Source organism: Nymphalis io, chromosome 11 (assembly GCF_905147045.1).
Source record: "Nymphalis io chromosome 11, ilAglIoxx1.1, whole genome shotgun sequence".
NCBI classification, from domain to species: domain Eukaryota; kingdom Metazoa; phylum Arthropoda; class Insecta; order Lepidoptera; family Nymphalidae; genus Nymphalis; species Nymphalis io.
The window spans coordinates 7,036,701-7,058,780 of NC_065898.1; the positions used below are offsets into that span (position 1 = coordinate 7,036,701).

General features: G+C 36.5%; 1 protein-coding gene across 5 annotated transcripts in view; it reads right to left on the reverse strand.

The window, feature by feature from the left end:
• LOC126771551 (protein split ends) overlaps positions 1-22,080 on the reverse strand; it is a 98,698-nt gene that overhangs the window by 61,077 nt on the left and 15,541 nt on the right. For all 5 annotated transcript variants that reach the window (XM_050491464.1, XM_050491460.1, XM_050491463.1 and 2 more), the window contains exon 2: positions 11,088-11,402. In XM_050491464.1, coding sequence (XP_050347421.1) covers positions 11,088-11,402 — 315 coding nt within the window. The remainder of the gene's footprint in view (positions 1-11,087; positions 11,403-22,080) is intronic.

Here is a 22,080-nt window from a genome sequence, read left to right on the forward strand (position 1 = left end):
AGTAAGCCCTCACATTTTTTCTTTATGTGTGAGTTATTGGCCAATTTTATTAAAAATCGCGACAGGGGACTGTTATAATCATCTAGGGGAAATGTTTATTTGACAGAAATACATATTTTCATTGTATATATACAAGCAATCAATTACAGTTTTTATTTATTATACAATTTACTAATACAACTATAAAAATCAATTTCTTTACTAACAATATTTGTAAATAACTTAATTTATAGCGCAAGAGGCTAAAATTAATATTAGAACGAAAACAAGCTTGCAATATATTTATATCTAATATCACAACCATCATATTGATTTATTTAACTTTAAACATTAGTTATTTAAGGTGTTTGATGTGCCTTAAATTCAATATTAAAATATTACTATACTACAAAATGAGCTATGGCGGACCAAGAATAAATAATATGTTATTGTTATGAATACATTTAACTCAGCAATAATAACAGCGATTTTCCAATTAGTGGAAAATTCCCATAAAAGACTATTAATACATAATAAATATAACACAAGATCTTGTAAAACACATTAACATATTTATGCTGAAAACTTTTTAGTAAAAAATGTTTATCCTTACTTATAAATTATTTTATAAATGTTTATTTAAAAAATTGAAACTAACTTAGTATCAGGGAGTTTTAAAAATATCATACCTACTTTTCTAGAGATTTTTTGAAGCATAAATAATCTTTTCATAAAAAAATAAAAATTTTGTTTATTCAAGTAATAAGACTTTTATACAAAATTACAAAAAAAATAAAATAAACACTACTATCTACTACTTATATAATTAACTGGTCCAGCTGAAACTTTACAACTTTATAAATATAGTCTAGGCTGTTAGCAAAAAGATCGAGAAAACATAAATAGTCGTTTTACGGTCCGTATAGTATTTTACAGTTTGACCAGATCGAAAACCAAACTGATTATCATGTGGCTTAAAATATTTATTAAGTTGATTGTTGAGCACACTGTCAAAAACTTTGGAAATTATTGTAGTGATAGATTTCTAGTGATATAGGCCTATAATTATTCTTATCTGAACTATCACCCGTTTAATTTTTTTAATAGGTATCACTATTGTTTTTATCATATTACTTGGCAAATATGCATGAGATAGATAAAAGGAAAATAACATGGTTAATATTCTGGGCAAATGAGGACCAGCATGTTGTAGATGCTCTACGTTGAGACCATCATGACCAGGATATCTACCTCTAGCTAAATTACACAGGTCTGCGATGAAAAAGTTTTTTTAATAATTGCAGGTCAAACGAGTTGATGTAAACCTATATGTTGCAAATATCAACTTTATTTTATTGTATCGCGTCACATTTTTTTACACTAAAGTTGAACAAATATAGCTATTTTTGCAGTAATATGACATGATATAATTTTAAAAACCGCACCAATATAGCTTATCCCGATATTTCTTCTGTAACAAATCCAGTACTATGTGGACCCAAATTACATATACGGTACTGGTATAGGTAATTCGGGTTTATTATTAACATAAAGAACTTCGAAATGCCCTTTTTCACAAAATTCATAACAAAGTGATCTTCCAAATAGTAATGAATTTTTTAACCCTACAAATGAGCCTCGTCCTTTAAATCAGCAAGAATTTAATGATTTAGTACGAGATCTTGGATTGCCAAAAGATGCTGCTGAACGTCTCGAATCTCGCCTAAAAAAACAACTTATTAGATGCTCAGACGATATTTTATTGTTATCGAAACAGAGAACAAGAATTTATACAGTATTTTAAGAAAGATGACAATTTTGCTATGACATTGGCGGTTTAATACAAAAATTTGACATCGAATACAATGCTGAAGAATGGCGACTTTTTATAGATTCTTCAAAAAGAAGCTTGAAAGCTGTCCTTTTGCATATCGGCAATAAATTTGCATTACCTACCTGTACTGCACCTCATTCAGTTCTTAATGAAACTTAGTTGAAAAGTGTTTTAGAAAAAATAAACCGAACACAAATGATTAATTTGCGGTAACTTGAAAATCATTTGCATGCTTCTTAGACAGCAGCAAGGTTATACAAAATTCCCTTGTTATATTTGTGAATGGAATAGCAGAGCAAGAAAATTACATTGGGAAAAATCAGACTGGCAAATTAGAACAATATTAGATGCTAGGGTAAAAATGTCATTAACCCAAATTCGATAGACAAAAAATTTGGGTGACTACAGGAACAGGGTGAGCGATTCCATCAAGATGTTAATGATATAGAAGCAAAAACTCATAAAAGAAAATTAATAAAACGAAGGTTTTTTTTAAAAAAAAAAAACAGCATTATTATTAATTGTTCTGTTTAAATATACTATTGTTATTTAATTTAATAGCCAGACTATTGATGATAATATTTACTAATAATTTTCATTTACTTTATCAAATGTTAGCTCAATACATTTTTAATCAAAAATTTATATCATCTGAATCTTGTAAATTTGACGTGATATATATCTGTATGACTACTGTTCTATATAACTTTAATAACATTTATAAAAAATAATAACAGTTTTTGATAAAAACTTTCGAAAAAATTAATTTCACAGACCTGTGTTATTTATTGTCTGTGCAATGTCAAAGGCGGTAACTCTTATTCTAATTTCATCTTCAGACTGAAAGTTAAGTGTAGACCTTGCAGAACCTAGAGGCGATTTAACAGAAAAGTGATCTACAAAAAGATTTGCTATCTGGATAGAAACACTGACGTCATCAACGCTAACGGGAATTCCAGGTTTATTGTTCAGATTATTTTATTGTTTCCAAAGAGTGTGATGTGAAGCTAAAATATCCATCTTAATTTGATTTTCATAATCTTGACACCATTTCAGAAGTGTTTTAAATATTTCTCCTAGCTTCACATATTTTTTCATATAAACGACCCGCAACAGGCTTATCACTATTTATCCATAGCAAGAATTGTTTCCGGGATTCACAATGCGAGTCAAAAACATAAGCCATAAACATTTAAAGACAAAATGAAAGACCACAAATAAATTGTCTACCGTTACCTCATTGTTCGCAATACCACAAAAGTGCTTATAATATATAAGCTAATTATTATATGTGCATTTGCTTGACGTTCAGATGTATTTAAAAATAATCGATGATGCAGAAAACCAAGCCTATGTATATAGTATAATATTACGTAGGCAGAATATTCAATAATTTTTTTGAAAAAAAAAAACTTTTATTATACGAAATTTCAATAAAAATATATTAAGCTATATTTTTCAAACCGATTACATAAAAGCTGTCTACGAGTTATATTAATTTCAAACCAATTATGCGGCTCAAAATCAGATACAAATTTTTATTTGTACTTAAGACCCTAAACACTAAAAACCCAATGGACACAAAAGATGTGCAATTTATTTAAACATCAGCTTCCGAGATAAAATAGAGCTATCTTGGTGATGTTTCGTCATGATTTTTCTAAGTTTTCTATGCTCACCATCTCCCTTACTGATCACGGTGCTGGAATGGTAGGACACGACATGACTATTGTCGAAAAATATGTGTAAATAAATAAACCTTACTTTTAAGATAAAATTGGTCCACTGTAAAAAAATAAAAATCTTGAAAACCTGCAACACCCAAGGGCTTGCAGGTGTTCATGCCAGCTTTTATGGAATGAGTAGGCTTTTTTCTTGAAGATTTCTAAGACACATGTAATTATGAATAGACTTTTTGAAAGGACACAAACGGAGGCACCAGTTTAACACCATTCAACATACCATTTGTTATTTTTGTTTAACAACAAACAGATTAAACTTAACATTCAAACATCATAAATGATTGACCCATAATTAAAATATTCTTAATACTCAGGAACAGTGTTAGTGTCGATAGATGTTATATTACATGGATATATGCTCATGAGTGTATCAGAAGTAGAGAATTCGATCTCGTGATCCCGAATCTCGAGATCCCAGTCGTTTTTTAATCCCGAAATATTCGGGATAAACTTTGACCAATCTCGGAATATTCGGGATTGACAAAAATGAAAGAAATACGAACACAATTTTATAAAATTAAACGTCTTCATTTTAATTGTTATTTACTACCACTTAGTTATTTTTTCTAAGAATACTTTTAGTTGGGATAAAATAATTAACTTTTGACTGTCTATGTGTTTTCTAACGAATCTGGTCATTATCGGAACTGATCTCTGTACACGTACATAATAATAACGTAAGAATTTATTATTATTAAGTAAGAATATATTAATATGCCGTGTGGTGACGGTTGCCATGTGGTGACGGCGACGAATATCACCACCCCATCGCACCCCCTGGGGGGCGTAAAAATCGACTCGAGGGAATATACACCAGAGAACAGGCATCAGCGTCTCTTTGAGTACTATGACCAACTTACTGCGATCGCCAACCCGTCTGTCAAGCGTGGCGATTATGGCACATCCCCCCAATGATTCGTACAACTAAACCACGGCCCCTTGTCCCCGGCAGCCCTGCTATTCCTAGCCTTGGTAACAGCTGTGGTAACGGTGGGGCGGAGGGTGTTAAGAATCCCCGGCAGATTTCGTGTTACCAACACCGACCACCTCTGGCAACATATAACACGCGTACACTGCGGACCGACGAGAAGATCATCGAACTGGAGGAAGAACTGAGCAGGTTACACTGGGATACATCGGATTATCCGAAGTCCGAAAACAGGGGGAGGATGCGATAATCCTGAAATCCGGTAACCTCCTCTATTTCCAGGAGGGCGATCAACTGTCCCAAGGTGGTGTCGGGTTCCTAGTCTACAAGTCCCTCGTTAACAACGTGAAAATCGAGAGCGTGCCGACTAGGGTGGTGTACCTTATACTCAGAATCACCAAGCGGAATTCTTTGAAGGTCATACAGGTATACGCACCGACCTCGAGACGCTCCGACGATGAGGTTGAGGTCATGTAAGGGGTTTTCCAATAGGGACTTTACAATTTTGAATTTAGTTTGTGAACGCACCTTTTCACTTAACGTCGAACTGTCACTGTCAGTTTATTCAGTAGACATAACCTTTTCATCATGGTGAAGTACAAAAACGAACAACGTCTGCAAATCTTAAAAATTTACTACAGAAATTCGGAGTCGGTGGCCGCTACTTTAAGAGCGTTAACTCCGATTTTCGGACGTAATTCTCAACCTAGTAGACAGGCAGTAACAAGTTTAGTGAAAAAGTTTGAGTCTACATATTCGTTGTGTGATGTTGCCGTGCCAATGAGACTACGGGTTGGTCGAAGTGTCGAAAATATCGATACCGTTGAAATGTCCGTAGCAAATGATCCAAATCAGTCAATTCCACGGCGTCCTTAAGAGTTGGGCATCGCCAATACCACTTTATGGCGAATTTTGCGTAAGGATCTTACTTTACACCCATACAAGATCAGGCTCACTCAAGAATTGAAGCTGATGGACCATTCGAAGCGACGTACGTTCTCCGATTAGGCTCTAGAAAAAATGCGCCAAGATGATCAATTTCATCGCAAAATCATCTTCAGTGACGAAGGTCATTTCTGGCTCAATGGGTTTGTCAATAAACAAAATATGCGGTATTGGGCGGGTGAAAATCTTAATCTCAGTCAGCTGTACACGACAACGCAATCACCTGTAAGTAGTCAAGCTGCAGATCCCAGAGCAAGACTAACCCGACATTACACCGAAGATTATCAGGACGTCAGTCTTTCCGAGATTAGAATGGCTCTCGAGCAACTCAAAAACAAGAAGGCACCTGGTGATGATGGTATTACAGCTGAACTTCTGAAGGCGGGTGGTACACCGATCCTCAGGGCTCTTCAGAGGCTATTTAACTTCGTCAAAGCCAAACGTCAAAGGCATGACACAGAGGTGTTGTGGTGCTTTTCTTTAAGAAGGGTGATAAAACCCTTCTGAAGAATTACAGACACATCTCACAGCTGAGCCATGTTTACAAGTAGTTTTCGAGAGTCATTACGAATCGTCTCGAGCGAAGGCTTGACGACTTCCAGCTACCCAAACAAGCCGGTTACCGAAAAGGCTTTAGCACCATAGACCACATACATACGCTGCGGCAAGTTATACAGAAGACCGAGGAGTATAACCTGCCACTTTGCTTAGCATTTGTGAACTATGAGAAAGCCTTTGATTCGATCGAAACCTGGGCAGTGCTGAAGTCCCTTCAAAGGTGCCAAATCGATTACCGGTATATCAAGGTTTTAAAGTGCTTGTACAAGAACACCACCATGTCAATCCGACTCCAGGATCAGAACTCAAAACCTATCTAATTGCAGAGAGGCGCAAGACAGGGAGACGTGATATCTCTGAAACTGTTTACCACTGCATTGTAAGATGTTTTCAAGCTTCTGGACTGAAACGGAGTTGGCATCAATATCAACGGCGAGTACATCACTCATCATCGACTCGCCGACGACATCGTGATTATGAGACCTTAGACGACCTCGGCACTATGCTCGATAAAATGAACATGGACAAGACGAAAATCATGTCGAACATCCATGTTGCACCCACTCAAGTCAAGGTTGGAAATTCTACACTAGTAGTTGTTGATAACTATGTTTACCTAGGACAGACCATCCAACTAGTTAGGTCCAACTTCGAGAAACAGGTCAATCGTCGAATCCAACTCGGCTGGGCAGCGTTCGGGAAGCTACACGATATCTTCACATCCCAAATACCGTAGTGTCTCAAATCGAAAGTCTTCGACCAGTGTGTGTGTTCTTACGAAGTGATGACTTACGGATCATAGACGTGGTCGCTTACTATGGGCCTCATAAGAAGGCTCAAGGTCACTCAAAGAGCAATGGAGCTAAATTAGGAGTTTCTCTGCAAGATCGAATCAGAAATGATGAAATCCGCAGGCGAACCAAACTAACCGACATAGCCCGAAGAATTGCTAAATTAAAGTGGCAGTGGGCGGGGCACATTGCTCGCAGAACAGACGGCCGCTGGGGCAGAAAGACCGGAAGACGCAGCGAGGGCAAGCCCCCTACAAGGTGGACCGACGACATAGAACGAGTCGCGGAACTCCTTGGGGGAAGCCTTTGTCCAGCAGTGGACATCTTCCAGCTGATATGATGATGATGATGATGATGATGATGATGATGATGAAGAATTTATTTGATGAATTAATTTTTGTTTGCAAAAATTTAAACAGATTGTACCAATGAAAATAATTAAAACAGTTGATTCATATAACTAACTCTAGTTTATTAGGTTTATAGTGTGTAACCAATTCCGAAATCCCGGGATAAGACAAAAGGACCGGGATCGAATTTTCTAATCAGAAGTAATATTTCCTTATTACTTAGTATTATAGATCTTTTAGATCACCCATACTCAACCTTTTCTTTATAGGGGCCACAGACCTTGTTAGTCATGGTGTCGGGGGCCGCAAACAAAAAATATTTAGGTAATGATTTGAATAAAACATATTTGTTTACGGATTGTGATTGTGTGAGATGTGAACGGATTGAACGCGTATATTTTAACATTAGTTTATCATTTCCTAACGTTTCAAAAAACCATTAGCAGTGTGTGTAAAAATGGTTAATCTTTTGGTCTAATATTACTAATATTTTTTACCGTTTTATTCTTAAATTAAATATATGTATCATATAAACGTTTACTTTGTTTTTTTTTTTAATACTAATGAACTCACAGATAATTCTATAAAAACTGTAAAACAATTGGGCAAGCGATATCCTTGTATTTTACTACTATTACTACTACAATATAAAACGCGACGCAAAAAAGCACTGCACCTTATATGTCCTGTACGACCTAATGACTAGCGATATTATTTTGAACATCGAGATGTACGTGAGCTGTTGAACACGCTTCGACTTGCGCCATCCTACCATTTAATACCGATGTATTGAATCGACCGATGAAATACTTCATTGGTGCTACTTCTAGTATAAGCAAAAAAATATATATATATAATTTAATAAAAAAATATATAACAACAATTTAAAAAAATGTAATAGTAATAATTGACTTTGCTTTTGGTAATATGCGGTATATGGCCGGTAACTGAAATAAATTACAACAAAAAGCGATTACGCGATTTACTTGTAGATGTACTTTTATAAAAGTAGTACATGTTTTCTAGATTAATAATACTTTAATGACTTTGTAAAAACGTTACTTATTGCTTCTAATCGTTTGAAAAGATATTTTATCAAAAATGTTAATTTTCTATTGTGAATGGTATAAAATAAGGAATAAAAATCTTAGTGTACTTAAAGCAAAATCAATGAACATACATACTCCGCGTATGTTTCACAATTCCATCTCGTAATTTGTGAATAGCGCAGGCAATTAAAATAATTTATAAAATCACTTTCATTTACAGTTTAAAACTGTAAATTATTTATAGCGATGAACATGATTATTATCAGTGGGTTTCTGTGAAAAACTATTCGATTTTATAGGATTTTTGTATGTAAGAAAGTTTTTTTTTTAAATATTAATCTTATAATTATTCGTTTTGCATTATTTATTGATATGAAAATCAGTATCCAGATCACTAGATTTACACTTCATACCTTTTTTATTTTTTTGCCCGACGAAGTTTCGACACAGTCGCACTTGTCGGGGGCCACGAGGTGGGTAGACGCAGCCCTAATATAAAACGGATAAAATACATTGCGAAAGTTTAAAGTGTATAACTCTATTTGTATGTATAACTTTTTAGGTAAATTATTTGTGATTTTGAATGACATGCGTTTTGGGTTTAAAGTCGATAAATATAATAAATAATCAAAGATTTCAATTTTACATTAAATCATTGATTATTTATTAGATTCCATTTTACATTAAAATCATTTTTATTTTCTGCTGTTGTATTGTATTTGATCTCTAAGTGTGTTTTGATAAACCCTATATATTTTTTTATATTTGTTTTAAAGTATTCCTGTAGGAAAACATCTAACACTAACACGTAGGCATGTGGAACCTCGAAGTAAGCAATATGTTACGCATGAACTAATAATTTCTTGAAATAACATACGCTTTGAATATTCTTAATTTATGGTAAAATGTTACAATCCCATGTAATTCTGATTTATGTTACTGTATTTTATGTTTCCATAAACATTGCCTCAGTAATAAATGAAACAATGCATAGGGACTAATTTCAATTCAGTAACATCATCATTAAAAGAAATCAGTAATTGATGTGTTAGTAAATAAATAAATTTAAAAAGAAGTACATTTCAAATTTATACAATATTAATTTTTGTACAATATAATAAGTTCTATTCATACCTTCTATAAATTTACATGTTATCACGGTAACAAAAACACGCTGACGTATGTTTTGTATAAAACACAAGAAGTAAATCGAAGTACTTATTACTTTCATGTTTTATGAAAGAGTCCAATGACATGTAGTTTTATGATTATCTTTTTTTTGTTGCTCGGGTAATATATATTACATAATTATTCGTGACTATTTATGCTATCTAATTGTATTGTAGGAAAATAAATAGGTAGATAAATGTTCTTCAATACAGACTTTAAACATCACAGAAAGTGTTGGAATAACAAATCAAGCATTTAGTCAGACATGTTATTAAATGTGTTAATCAGATAAAAACACAGATCGATAACATAGCGTTAATAACAAGGTGCATACATAAAACGAAGTTGGAACCGCCGCCAGCCACAGTGACCCGATGTTTGGACCTTCGAAATAGCGTGGGAGTAATCCAATTACACTTCACTTCTTACATCACGCACCACCACAAATAATTGTCACTGCACTATGTCACTGATTTGGGATTTTCCCCCACTGCAATCCAAATGAAACACTGCAATCCGTTAGAGGAGGTCGCAGATACACTGGTCTGGCGGCGGCGGCATCCATATTTTGTGCGAAGACTAATGACGAACATGCTTACACTATATTAATTAATAATACCTTGAGCTTAATTCCACAAATATAACAAGCTAAAGCGAAGTATCTCGGTATATTATTACATATTTTTATTAATAAGTAGTTGACAACGATGCCACAAATACATTGAGCGACAAAAACCGTCAACAGGAACGTCGCAGCAGAATAATGAGCCATCTGCTAATATCACTAAGTATCATCTTAGTGTTTAATGTTGTTTATATAAACGAAACATCAAGAGGAAGAAGAATAAACAAAACGAAAAGTTAAATAATAATAATAAGTATTAGTAAAACAGTACTTAGACTTTAATTACATTTAGATACTTAAAAGTTTTGCTCCAATTTAGATCACTATCAATTTCAAATAAAAGTAATCTTACTTTAGTTCATTTATTAATGAAATAAAAAAAATAACTTCAATTTTTCATACACTAATCGAGAATATTCAAAATCAACAATAACTTATTCAAAAAATTAATTCAAGCAAAAAAATTGAAAGAAGTTTTGAAATGGAATTTTAAGTTTGCAAATACTATGTATCTATCTATAGCTGTTTTAGTGCCAAAAAGTAACTCGCAACATAATTATAGGTCAGATTTAACTATCATGTAACCAATGTTAAATCGCTACACCGACAGTTATATCTACTTTTGTTTTCTATTTGTTAAGTTAGGTATCTTTTTATTACTAATTAAAATTTAGGTCTTGTGTTCAAATTATTAACATACCTTTCATTTTTATTTTCAAGTTTTATTAAAAATGTATTATTTCTATATAAAATAATAAGGTTAAAAAACCATACAATGTAGTTAACTATTATTTTATATTGTAATAACAAACATAAGCAAAAACTCTGTTGCGTTAGATAATACAGATTGTTAGATATTATATCAAAAGCTGACCCAATTTCTTAAAAAAGTTTTTTATTTACGTAAAATCAAAACAATAGTAGATCACTGTAACGTAGATCGTTAAAACAAAACAATAAAGCCCTTCGCCTTTTACGTAAGTCGCCAGTCATATAAATTAAATCCCATTTGATTTTATAATTGATTAAAAAGGTAAGAGTAGCAATACTATTAAAACATTATTTATAAAATGATACTAACAGATGGCCATTGTAGCTAAAGAAACAAATACTTACGAGAGGTGATAGCGCGAGTTGGTTACAGGTGCAGGTGCAGAATTCACGGAGGATGAAGAACCTGAGTAGCCAGAGCCAGCAGGCGACGAGCCAGCAGAAGGCGCGCCCGCGGACGATGGTATAGCGGCTGGCTCGTAATACTCAGTAGTAAGAGTTCGTTCGTCCAACACGTGCTCAATGTTATGAGCCTTTGATGCAGACTTGATGTCCATAAAGGCAACAGTGGCACACACACCGCTATTACCAGCTCCGTTCGTACTCGCACTTGGGCTCTCCATTCGTCCCAATAACTTGACATTCTGGACTCGGCCATAGCTGTAAGAGACAAACAGTTATATAATACAATTGAAACGTATATTAGTCATATTGAAAATGTAAATCAAAAATAATGCACAAAATCTACAACTTCTTATTTTACCACTTTCTGTATATTTAACTTTCTTTTATTTATAAGTTAAAAATCTACCAAGCATAGTGTTAAATCAGCTTACTGAAGTGTTACATTTTCATATGACACACATTTATTTTAAATCTATACTAATATTATAAATATAAAAGTAACTTTGTCTATTTGCCTGTCTGTCTGTTACGTTTTCACAGGTAATCCACTCTTGATTTTGATAAAAATTAGTATGAAGCAAGGTTGACAAGGAAGGATGATAAAGGCTACTTTTTATACCAAACACTTTTCTAAACCTCGAGTGAAAACTATCAATTTTTTAACAATCAAGTTTTAAATAAAACCTTTAGACACGTTATATCACATGTTTGTTATAATACACAGCCAAAATAAAGGGCGTTTTGATTTTTTACGCCAAAAAAAATTCAACACGTATAAGGTTTTAATAAGCCGAAATGGCCAAGTGGTAAGCACGCGTGAATCTTAACCAATGATCGTGGTTCAAACCCGGACAAGCACCACTGAATTTTCATGTGCTTAATTTGTGATTATAATTCATTTCGTGCTCGACGGTAAAGGAAAACATCGTGAGGAAACCTACATGTGTCTAATTTCACTGAAATTCTGCCACATGTGTATTCCAGCAACAACCATTGGAGCAGCTCCAAAACCTTCTCAAAAAAGGGAGAGGAGGTCTTAGCCCAGCAGTGGGACATTCACAGGCTGTTACTGGTAAGGTTTTAATCTTTTGAACATGTTATTGACCGCTTTTAGATGTGCCCGTGATGTTTAAAAAGTACGTTCCAGATTCTAAATTTTAGCTGAGGTTTCAAAACTTTTACACAAAGGAGGATGCAAATTTTGATTTTCACCTCCAATAGCGACGTGAATGATGTATTCATGTAAGACTAAGATTTGGAACTTAGCTGTATAGTAACTTTTGTTCAGCTTAAAAATACCTATCCAACGTACTATTACATCCTGGCATCATCATATATTGATTATCTCTTTTCTTTGAGTTTTTAACCGCTTTGCAGAGGCATTTTTTGAAGAAATCACGAATCAGTGGACGTCGTTTATTGTTTTGAGGCCCTTTTTAATGGTATTAGTAGGCGGACGGGTAAATAGGCCACCTGATGTAAAGTGGTCACCACCTTTCTCACATCGCCTATAGACATAGGCGATGTTTTAAGAAATGTGGTGACCATTAATATTAATAATTCCTTACATCGTCAATCCGACCAACCTTGGGAAAGAAATTATTATGACCCTTGTGCGTGTAGTTACACTAGCTCATTCACCCTTCAAACCGGAACGCAACAATACTATATTTAGTGGTAGAATATCATATGAGTTTAGAGGCGATTTGCTTCAGGTACACAACTAGCACAAAATTGAATTAAATCAAAATGTCATAAAACTGACGAAAACCAAATACAAAATTTTGAGAAGAAATCTATGGATGACCATATCTTTTTTTTTAATAACTTTTTAATTACGACTAATCGTTAAAAACAAACTAAGAAGACATTTTAACAATAAACAACATATTCAACAACACTTTAAGAAGTTTTTACAATCTATAATTTATTCCAATAGTAGGAGGAAAGTTAAAACAATAATTTTGACCTTAAATTGACATTACATTCAAATTTAAATCGTAATAAAAAATTAAAATAATTAAGAATAAGTCGTTGGAGTAATAAATGATCCAGTGAATATTTTGTCATAATTACACAAAATTAAAAATATTTATGATAGATATCGATAGACGTAAAAAAAATCGATAATAAATTGTAAGGTATTTTCCGTCTTACTCTTGAACATAAATAAAGCAAGACTTGTAAATTGAACTAAGTGTTGCCATGTTTTTTTATTCAAATTTTATCGTCCGATACTATATTATTTGACTAATTAATATTATATCAAATAAGCTTGGAGACTTTTTGCATATGTAGTATAATATATTGTGAATATTTATTTTTATTTCTAGGTTTTTCATAATACACATATTAAATGTAATTTTTAATTATGAATGTCTTCAATGCCAGATCATCATATATATACATCATTTATATTTACTTTTTTTGGTTTTTATGACATTACAAAAAATGTTAAATTTAGTAAGTTCTTAATATTCTCGTAACATTGAAGTGCCGCTTCGGCGCCTTCCTTTCTCAGGAAGCTGTTGGGAGTATACCTCCAGGATCAGGTGGTCCTCTGGGAGAGGGGCGATGGGCGAATTGTCCGGCGTCGGGTAAGCCTGCGACGTTTTTTTTTTTTTTTTTTATATCGCCGGGAGGGCAAATGACTCTACTCCACCTGATGGTAAGTGGTAGTAGAGTCCAAACGCGACGACGGCCAGTACAGACGGGAAAAACGTTCTGCACTAGCCGCCTTCGCCTTGCCGGCCCGCAAGATGCCTCTTCACGCCTCGTTTGAAGGAACCCGGGTTGTAAGAGGAGGGGAATACGTGAGCTGGTAAGGAATTCCATTTTTTGGAAGTGCGACAAAGAAAGGAGTTGCCAAATTTCTTTGTTCGCGATGGAATTGATGTCACAGTTAGGCGGTGACATCGAGAACCAGCCCGCGTGGACTTAAGAAGGAAGGGGGAAGCAGGAATTAGAGAGAATAATTCCTCAGAGCACTCGCCGTGATACAGTCGATAGAAAGCGCTCAGTGCTGCTATCTCACGACGCAATTGTAAAGGTTCAAGGGTGTTTGTGACCTTTACGTCGCCAATAATGCGTACGGCACGTCGCTGCAACCGGTCCAAGGCCTCAAGTAGGTACTTAGCGGAGCCATCCCAAAGGTGCGAGCAATATTCCACGCAAGACCGTACCTGTGTTTTGTACAGCAGGCACAGTTGTTGTGGCGTGAAAAAGCGCCGCACCTTGTTCAGAACTCCGAGTTTCCGTGAAGCTGTTTTTATAACAGCCTCGATGTAATCCCTTGGACTAAGGTCGCAGCGAACGTCAATCCCCAGCATGGCGATTTTGCTTTGCATCACCAGCGGAGTACCACAGAGGGAGGGAAGAGGGGAAAATGTTGACTTTTTCGCCGTGAGAGCGCATACCTGTGTTTTCTTGGCATTAAACTCAACAAGATTATCAGAGCCCCATTTGGCGATGAGATCTAACGTCCTATCGAGTTCAATGACAAGATTCTCCCGCCTCTCCTCAGTTTCCGCCCGCCCAGCCACTGCGCGTCCGTGGTATCCACCATGCACTGTACTATCATCTGCATAGCAATGTATGTTCCCAAGGGAGAGCATATCATTGATATGCAAAAGAAAGAGTGTGGGAGATAGCACAGATCCCTGGGGGACCCCAGCATTCACTACATAGAATTGTGAAGCGCAACCATCTACTAAAACACGAAGGCTACGCTTGTGTAGGAAGCTGGCAATCCAGGTGCATAGCTGAGCAGGCAGACCATATGCCGGTACCTTGGAGAGAAGACTTCTGTGCCAGACCCTGTCGAAAGCCTTGGAGATATCGAGGCTGACAGCCAACGATTCTCCATGCTTGTCGATAGCTTCACCCCAGAGGTGTGTTACGTACGCTAGAAGATCACCTGTGGACCGTTTTGGTCGAAAACCGTACTGACGATCATTAATTAGACAGTGATCTTCTAGGTAATGGATCAGTTGGTTGTTCCACAGGGGTCTGTTCTCGGCCCAATTCCGGGGAACGTTGGCTTTGACTGGCTATAACGGGTATCCGTCTTTCTCGGAATGGGGGTGTTTTGGGGTGGGGCGACAGGGCGGAATTTCCAGAAACCGGCCTTCCTGGCTGAAATAAGAACGTCGCTAACGGTCAACCGGATAGGTAAGTTGGGCTTGAAGGTCTTCATCTCTAAAACGGAGGCCCTCTTATTCCACGGTCCACGTCGGTACGTCCCCTCTCGTGGGCGTGTATCACCGTCTCCTGGACGTAAGATCGAGCTTGGGCGTGTTGCCCAAGCTCGATCGATTTTTCCAGCTGGGCCCAAAGCTCGTCAATGCCGCTGCCGCCTTTGGCCGGCTCCGACCTAATGTGGGAGGGCTGAAATCACCAGATACAGGCGCCTAAACGCCGGTGTGGTGCGCTCCATGGCACTGTGTGGTGCACCCATATGGGTGGACGCTCTTACCGCTCGTAATAGGGCCTTTTGCGGTGACCCCAGATAGTCATAGCGGTGAAAGCGATATGAGGTTACCGTACTGTGTCGTGGACGGCGACGACTCTTCTCGCGAGTGATCCGCCCTGGGAACTTCAAGCAGAGGCGCTCGCGGAAGTGTACCGGTTCCGAATTAACGCCAGGACGAGCGGCTGTCGTCCAGGATTGGCGGAAGTGGGTCAAGTCAGGGCTCTAGCCTACCGAGCCCTGATTTACAGATGAGAGGAGGACGAAGCGACGAGACAAATGGATATGCTAACGCAGGTGCTTACCGGACATGACCGTTTCGGTGAGTACCCGCACAGGATAGCGAGGCGGGAAGTATTACCCTCCTGTCATGAGTGTGGTGAGCCACTGGACACTGCACCACACCCTGACGAAGTGTGCTGCCTCAGAGACATTTCCTGACGACGATAGTCAGCGAAGACTTCTCGCTGCTAGATGGAAATGGTCACTTTCCGTGAGAGTGTCATGTCACAGATGAAGGACCCGCTCCACCAAAGAAGATCGGGGGGGAGGCGCCGACGCTATGCGCACCTTCTTCCTCCGCCTTAAACGCCGCTGAATTTAGGGGGGTTATCTGTACCCCGGGAACCCCCGTAAGAGTGGAGGCCCGCTTAAATGGGCCAATTGTCAGGGCGTCACGGAAGGATGCGCAAGCGATCTTGTGACGGCCCTTCGAGGAGACGGAGTGGGTACAGTTGATTTTTTAGAAGGCACGAGTCTTACACCCCATGTGGGAGTAAGGCGTTAATGCGTTTTTCCAGCGAAAATAAACAAAATAAAAAAATGACACTTCAAACTCTGCTTATGCGAGAATTCGAGCCAAATGGAAGCTAGCGCAAACTGATTTTTTTTTCAGCCTTATTCACGGTGTGTCAACAGTCTAGCATAACTACAGCCTACACATATTTATGCGTTGGCACTTCTAGTGCACCGTCAGCAGATAATTTATTTATTTATCTGCTGACGATAAAATGAATAAAATTAATTTATCTATATATTTTTATCCAAATTTTTTCGGTGCTTTATACATATAACGTATTTTTAATAACAAATTTTGTAACTTAAACTAATTAAATAACTTAAGGCATTTCGTAGTCTATCTAATCCTCGCTTTCATCAAATGTATCATTTACAGTAATGATAATTAGTTCTGATATTGTATCTAAAGCCTCGTCTGCGCTCTGAAACTTCTTTTTCCCTTCAACAACATGTCGACAAACTTTCTCCATACCTTCGAAGTTATTAGCAGTTAAATTTTTTTCAGCTAATGTAATTATAACATTCATATTCAATGTAACAAATTTTGCAACGTAAATTCTTTCTATCGCTCATATATTTTCAACAGGATCGAATTCAGGGTGGTATGGCGGTATAATCGAAGTAGAGTATGATCATGCTGTTGTAAGATTTCGTCAATCTTATACTCTACAAACCTTGCCTTATTTTGCAGAATCAGTTCATATGTATGATATAACTGAGGCTTAAGCATAATCGAAGAATGTTCAATATTTCAAAATGTCGGTCAATCATTTGCTGTTTTCTAGAAATAAAATTCACTTTAAATAATTATATTATTTTTTTTCATGGTAATCAGGACTAACATTGAATAGCGATATTTAACAAATTACAATAAGAATCAAATTTTAATTGGACAATCTTAAACATGTAACACTTTTCAATAACACTTTGAATTAAATATCTATCAATTATTTATATATGGTTTATTCTGAATTTAGTCGCTGTATGTATTACATTACTACAAACACCAAAACGTCTCCAAGCTGATTAGCCTACACTACAACTTCAAAAACGACTCCAAAATGATTTATTTGTAATTATTAATTGATGTTCTCCTGACCGATTTCAAGCGAGACTAGCCAAGTTCAAGCTCAAGATCAACGGCTTTACGTGCTTTGCGAGGCACGGGAGAGGCACGGGAGAGGCACGGGAGAGTACACACTTCCAACTTCCCCACACCGTGCTGCTACTGACATTCTTCGATAGAAAACCAATAACTTTTTATTGGCTCGACCTGGTATTTGAAACCAAGACCTTAGGATCTGCGGCGTTATATCTAACCACTAGACCAACGAGACAGTCCAAAACTATTTACGACATATATATTTCACAAATTAGTACTAAAAATAAAAACATAAATGAAACTAAATCCTGGCTGACAATAGGCATGATGACTGATTTTGAAATAACATTCTATAATGTAGGTATATGTCTACTATTACTGAAAATCATTTTATTTCAGTAATAAACTAACTGTTTACGCAAATAATTGCATTTTCATTTACCTATTTTGAATTTCTCGAAAACACCCGCAGGTGTTATGGCGCCTGCACGTGACGTCACGCCACAGTAAACGACAGTAAACGTTATATTGTGTCTATACTCAACGAAGAAAATCAGAAAATATTGCGTATTTCCTAAGGTTGAAAATGAATTCCAAATTTAAAAACAAGTGGTATGCGGTCCCTCTGTGTAAAAATACATCAATTTCAACATCTAACAAATTGTTTGTGTATGTTCCAAACAAGAAAATTGTGAGAAATAAGTGGCTTAACGCAAATATATAGAGGCAGAGATTCATAAAGATTTATTATATATTTATGATACATTTAGATTTATAGTAGTATTCGTAAATAGGTAAATTCACAAATTCAGTACTAGTGGAGCTAAATGAAATATTGTCTTAAAAATTCTTACTGGTAACAATATAAGGACTCTTCATCTGCGAGTAATACTATATAGGTAACAGAAAAAAACCTATGATAACACTAAAGATAAATAAAAATGTACTTACAAGGAAGTTTTCACATTTCGAAATTCATATGAACAAAAGCCTTTATTTGATGAAAGAAACTCTCCTAACATCAACAAATCAATCCTGGGCAAATTAGAGGAATTTGCCTTAACAAAACCCCGAATAACCAACGACTCAACTAATTAAATGATGCAAAATTAAACGAAACGCGTAAACACAACAACTGTTCAAGAGAAAGGGTTATAGATACTGATGCGTGACGTCATTCGCTCTGATTGGTGTTTCAAATAAAATGGCCGATTACAGAATTTTATACTTTTGTTTTATTAAAAATCTTATTCATCTCAATATGTATATTAAAATGAGATTATCTTTTAGAATCCTTTTAAAATAGTTTCTTTACTAAAATCATTTATTTTTTAATTCTTTAATACTGTCATCATGTCTATTGAATTTGATTTAACAAAATATATTTCCGTATTTGGCACTTTCCGTTTATATTCATTCTATAATATTGTTTGGCAACAACTTGTTTTTAATTAACAAACCGGATTTGACGTTAAAATTAGAAAAAAATAAAACACTTGACTATAATCTATACAATTACTACTACTTCTCGGAAATACTACTTCATCTTCATCTATTATCTATACAAAAATATTTTGTAAATTTTATTATATTTTGTTCAAATTATTTTTGTATTTAAAAACTTTATTAACCACAAAAAATATTAAAGTAATTTAAAAAGATTAACTAATATTCAGCCCCGCAGTCGCGCAGACGCCGAACAACACTTTTACTTCTCATTAACAAAATCGCCTATCCTATTGGCACTGCTGTCGGTATCACTATTTGTATGTACACGATAATATTACACGTCTTTAATTTATTTATACTTTATAAATATCTTCATAATACTTTAAAGCTTCATAATAATAATGTCCTCCAGACCGATTTCGGCCACGGCGGCAAATCTCAAGAGAGATTAGCCAACTACGCAGGAGATATTATAGTGCACAAATGTGTCCGCAAACACAGGTGCACTCTCTATTCCCTAGCTCTCATAATCCGATGGGACGGCAATCCGACTCGACCGGAAAGAGTTCAGGTGCAGGACCAACGGCTTTACGTGCTTTCCGAGGCACGGGAGTGTACACACTTCTAACTTTCAGACTCCGGGCTGCTACTGAGAATTTTTCTGACAGAAAAACCCAATAACTTTTTATTGGCCCGACCTGGGAATTGAACCCAGGACCTACGGGTCTGCGGCCTTATATCAAGCCACTAGACCAACGAGGCAGTCAAAGCTTCATAGAGAAAATGCAAATCAATTTTGTGTTCCCAACATTTAAAAAATAAAATAACTTAATATATGCTCGTTATTTTGTGATAGGATTCATGTACTATTTTTTTCTGTTCAACAGTAATATTGACCTTAAGTAGACAGCATATTATTTTTTATTAAAAAAAGATAAAATTATGATCTCCGGTATATGCTATATGTACGCGGAGTCAGTGTGGTTTTTTTTTCATATAGGTAAATACAGTATTGCGATCTAACTCAGGTTAGGCTACAGCGTAACAAAACGATGCACTTTAAGATTTAAGCTTGATTTGCACAGTGCAAGCTGCTGGCAAGACAGCTGCTCGCGTTCTGTACTCGCCTGACAGTAGCTCGGCTTGTCTTAGCTGTTTACATAACTAGCGAGCTACTTTTGTACGTATCCGAACTATACGGGTGATGTGTAGGTTACGTGCGATATGCTACCAGATATGAAACATGATCAAATCATATACCGAAATGCTTACTAGCTCTAAAACCATATGATAATACGTTGACACGGGGCCATTTCCTGCACTGCAAGTATTGCGTAGGCCAACTCGCCCGCTAGCTCGCACTGTGTGAACCAAGCATTAATCTAAACAGAAAATTATGATCTTTCGTTTTCAAAATGTCTACAGATAAGAAAGCGACAGGATATTACTATATTTTCACATAACTCGTGGTAAGGATATATTTTTTAAAAAAGGACGACAACTTTAGTTTAATTTAATTTTTACAAAGCATGAATCCTAATAAAAATAAGAAACATTTAGTATGTTTTAAAAAATAATCACTAATCAATCAAGAATCACTAGTTACTAATATAACGAGGTACCTATTAAAATAAACGCGTGCAAAACTACGGGATTAGTTGTGCCATGCACTGTGCACTCTTTAGCACAGTAGAGGCTAATCGCCTTTCGGCGATCGATGATGGGCGAATATATATATATATATATATATTTATGCCCCGGGATGGCAAATGACTCTACTCCACCTGATGGTAAGTGGTAGTAGAGTCCAAACGCGACGACGGCCAGTACAGTCGGGAAGAATGTTCTGTACTAGCCGTCCTCCTCTTGCCGACCCGCAAGATGCCTCTTCACGCCTCGTTTGAAGGCCGGTTGTAAGAGGAGGGGAACACGTGAGCTGGTAAGGAATTCCATTTTTTGGTAGTGCGACAAAGAAAGGAGTTGCCAAATTTCTTTGTGCGCGATGGAATTGATGTCACAGTTAGGCGGTGACATCGAGAACCAGCTCGCGTGGACTTAAGAAGGAAGGGGGAAGCAGGAATTAGAGAGAATAATTCCTCAGAGCACTCGCCGTGATACAGACGATAGAAAGCGCTCAGTGCTGCTATCTCGCGACGCAATTGTAAAGGTTCAAGGGTGTTTGTGACCTTTACGTCGCCAATATTGCGTACTGCACGTCGCTGCAACCGGTCCAAGGCCTCCATTAGGTACTTAGCGGAGCCATCCCAAAGGTGCGAGCAATATTCAACGCAAGACCGTACCTGTGTTTTGTATAACAGGCACAGTTGTTGTGGCGTGAAAAAACGCCGCACCTTGTTCAGAACTCCGAGTTTTCGTGAAGCTGTTTTTATAATAGCCTCGATGTAATCCCTTGGACTAAGGTCGCAGCGAACGTCCATCCCCAGCATGGCGATTTTGCTTTGTATCATCAGCGGTGTGCCACAGAGGGAGGGATGAGGGTAAAATGGTATCTTATTGATAAAAAATAGAAGAGTTAAAATCCTTGTTTTACCCGTACGAACGACGGGCTGCTAGTACAATAACTAATTAAAAGTATATATTAGGTCCTTACATATGAAATTAGCGTTTTGTCGTACTGACACTTTGATCTGAAATATTTCCTCTTTGATTAAGAATTCCAAATTTGAATTTATAAATTCATTTAGCTGGTATATTTGAGTTTTGAAAACAGTCATTCATTTGTTTTTTCCTGTATATTTTTTTTTGGCGTCGCTTATTACCGCGCAATGGAAAACATGAAATATCGGCATATTTATGAGTACGAGTTCTACCGTGGCACCAGTGCTGCAGAAACAGCTCGAAGGATTAATGATGTGTACGGCGCTGGTGTCGCAAAAGAAAGCACGGTACGTTTTTGGTTTCAACCTTTTCGTTCTGGAAATTTCGACCTTCAGAACCAACCCCGTGGACGGCCGGAGACCAAAATGGAAAATGAAGAATTAAAGGCTATTGTATTGTGGAAGCGGATCCATCACAAAGCACTTCAGAGGTAGCTGCAGGCTTCGGGGTAAGTGATAAAACTGTATTAATCCACTTGAAGCAAATCGAGAAAGTAA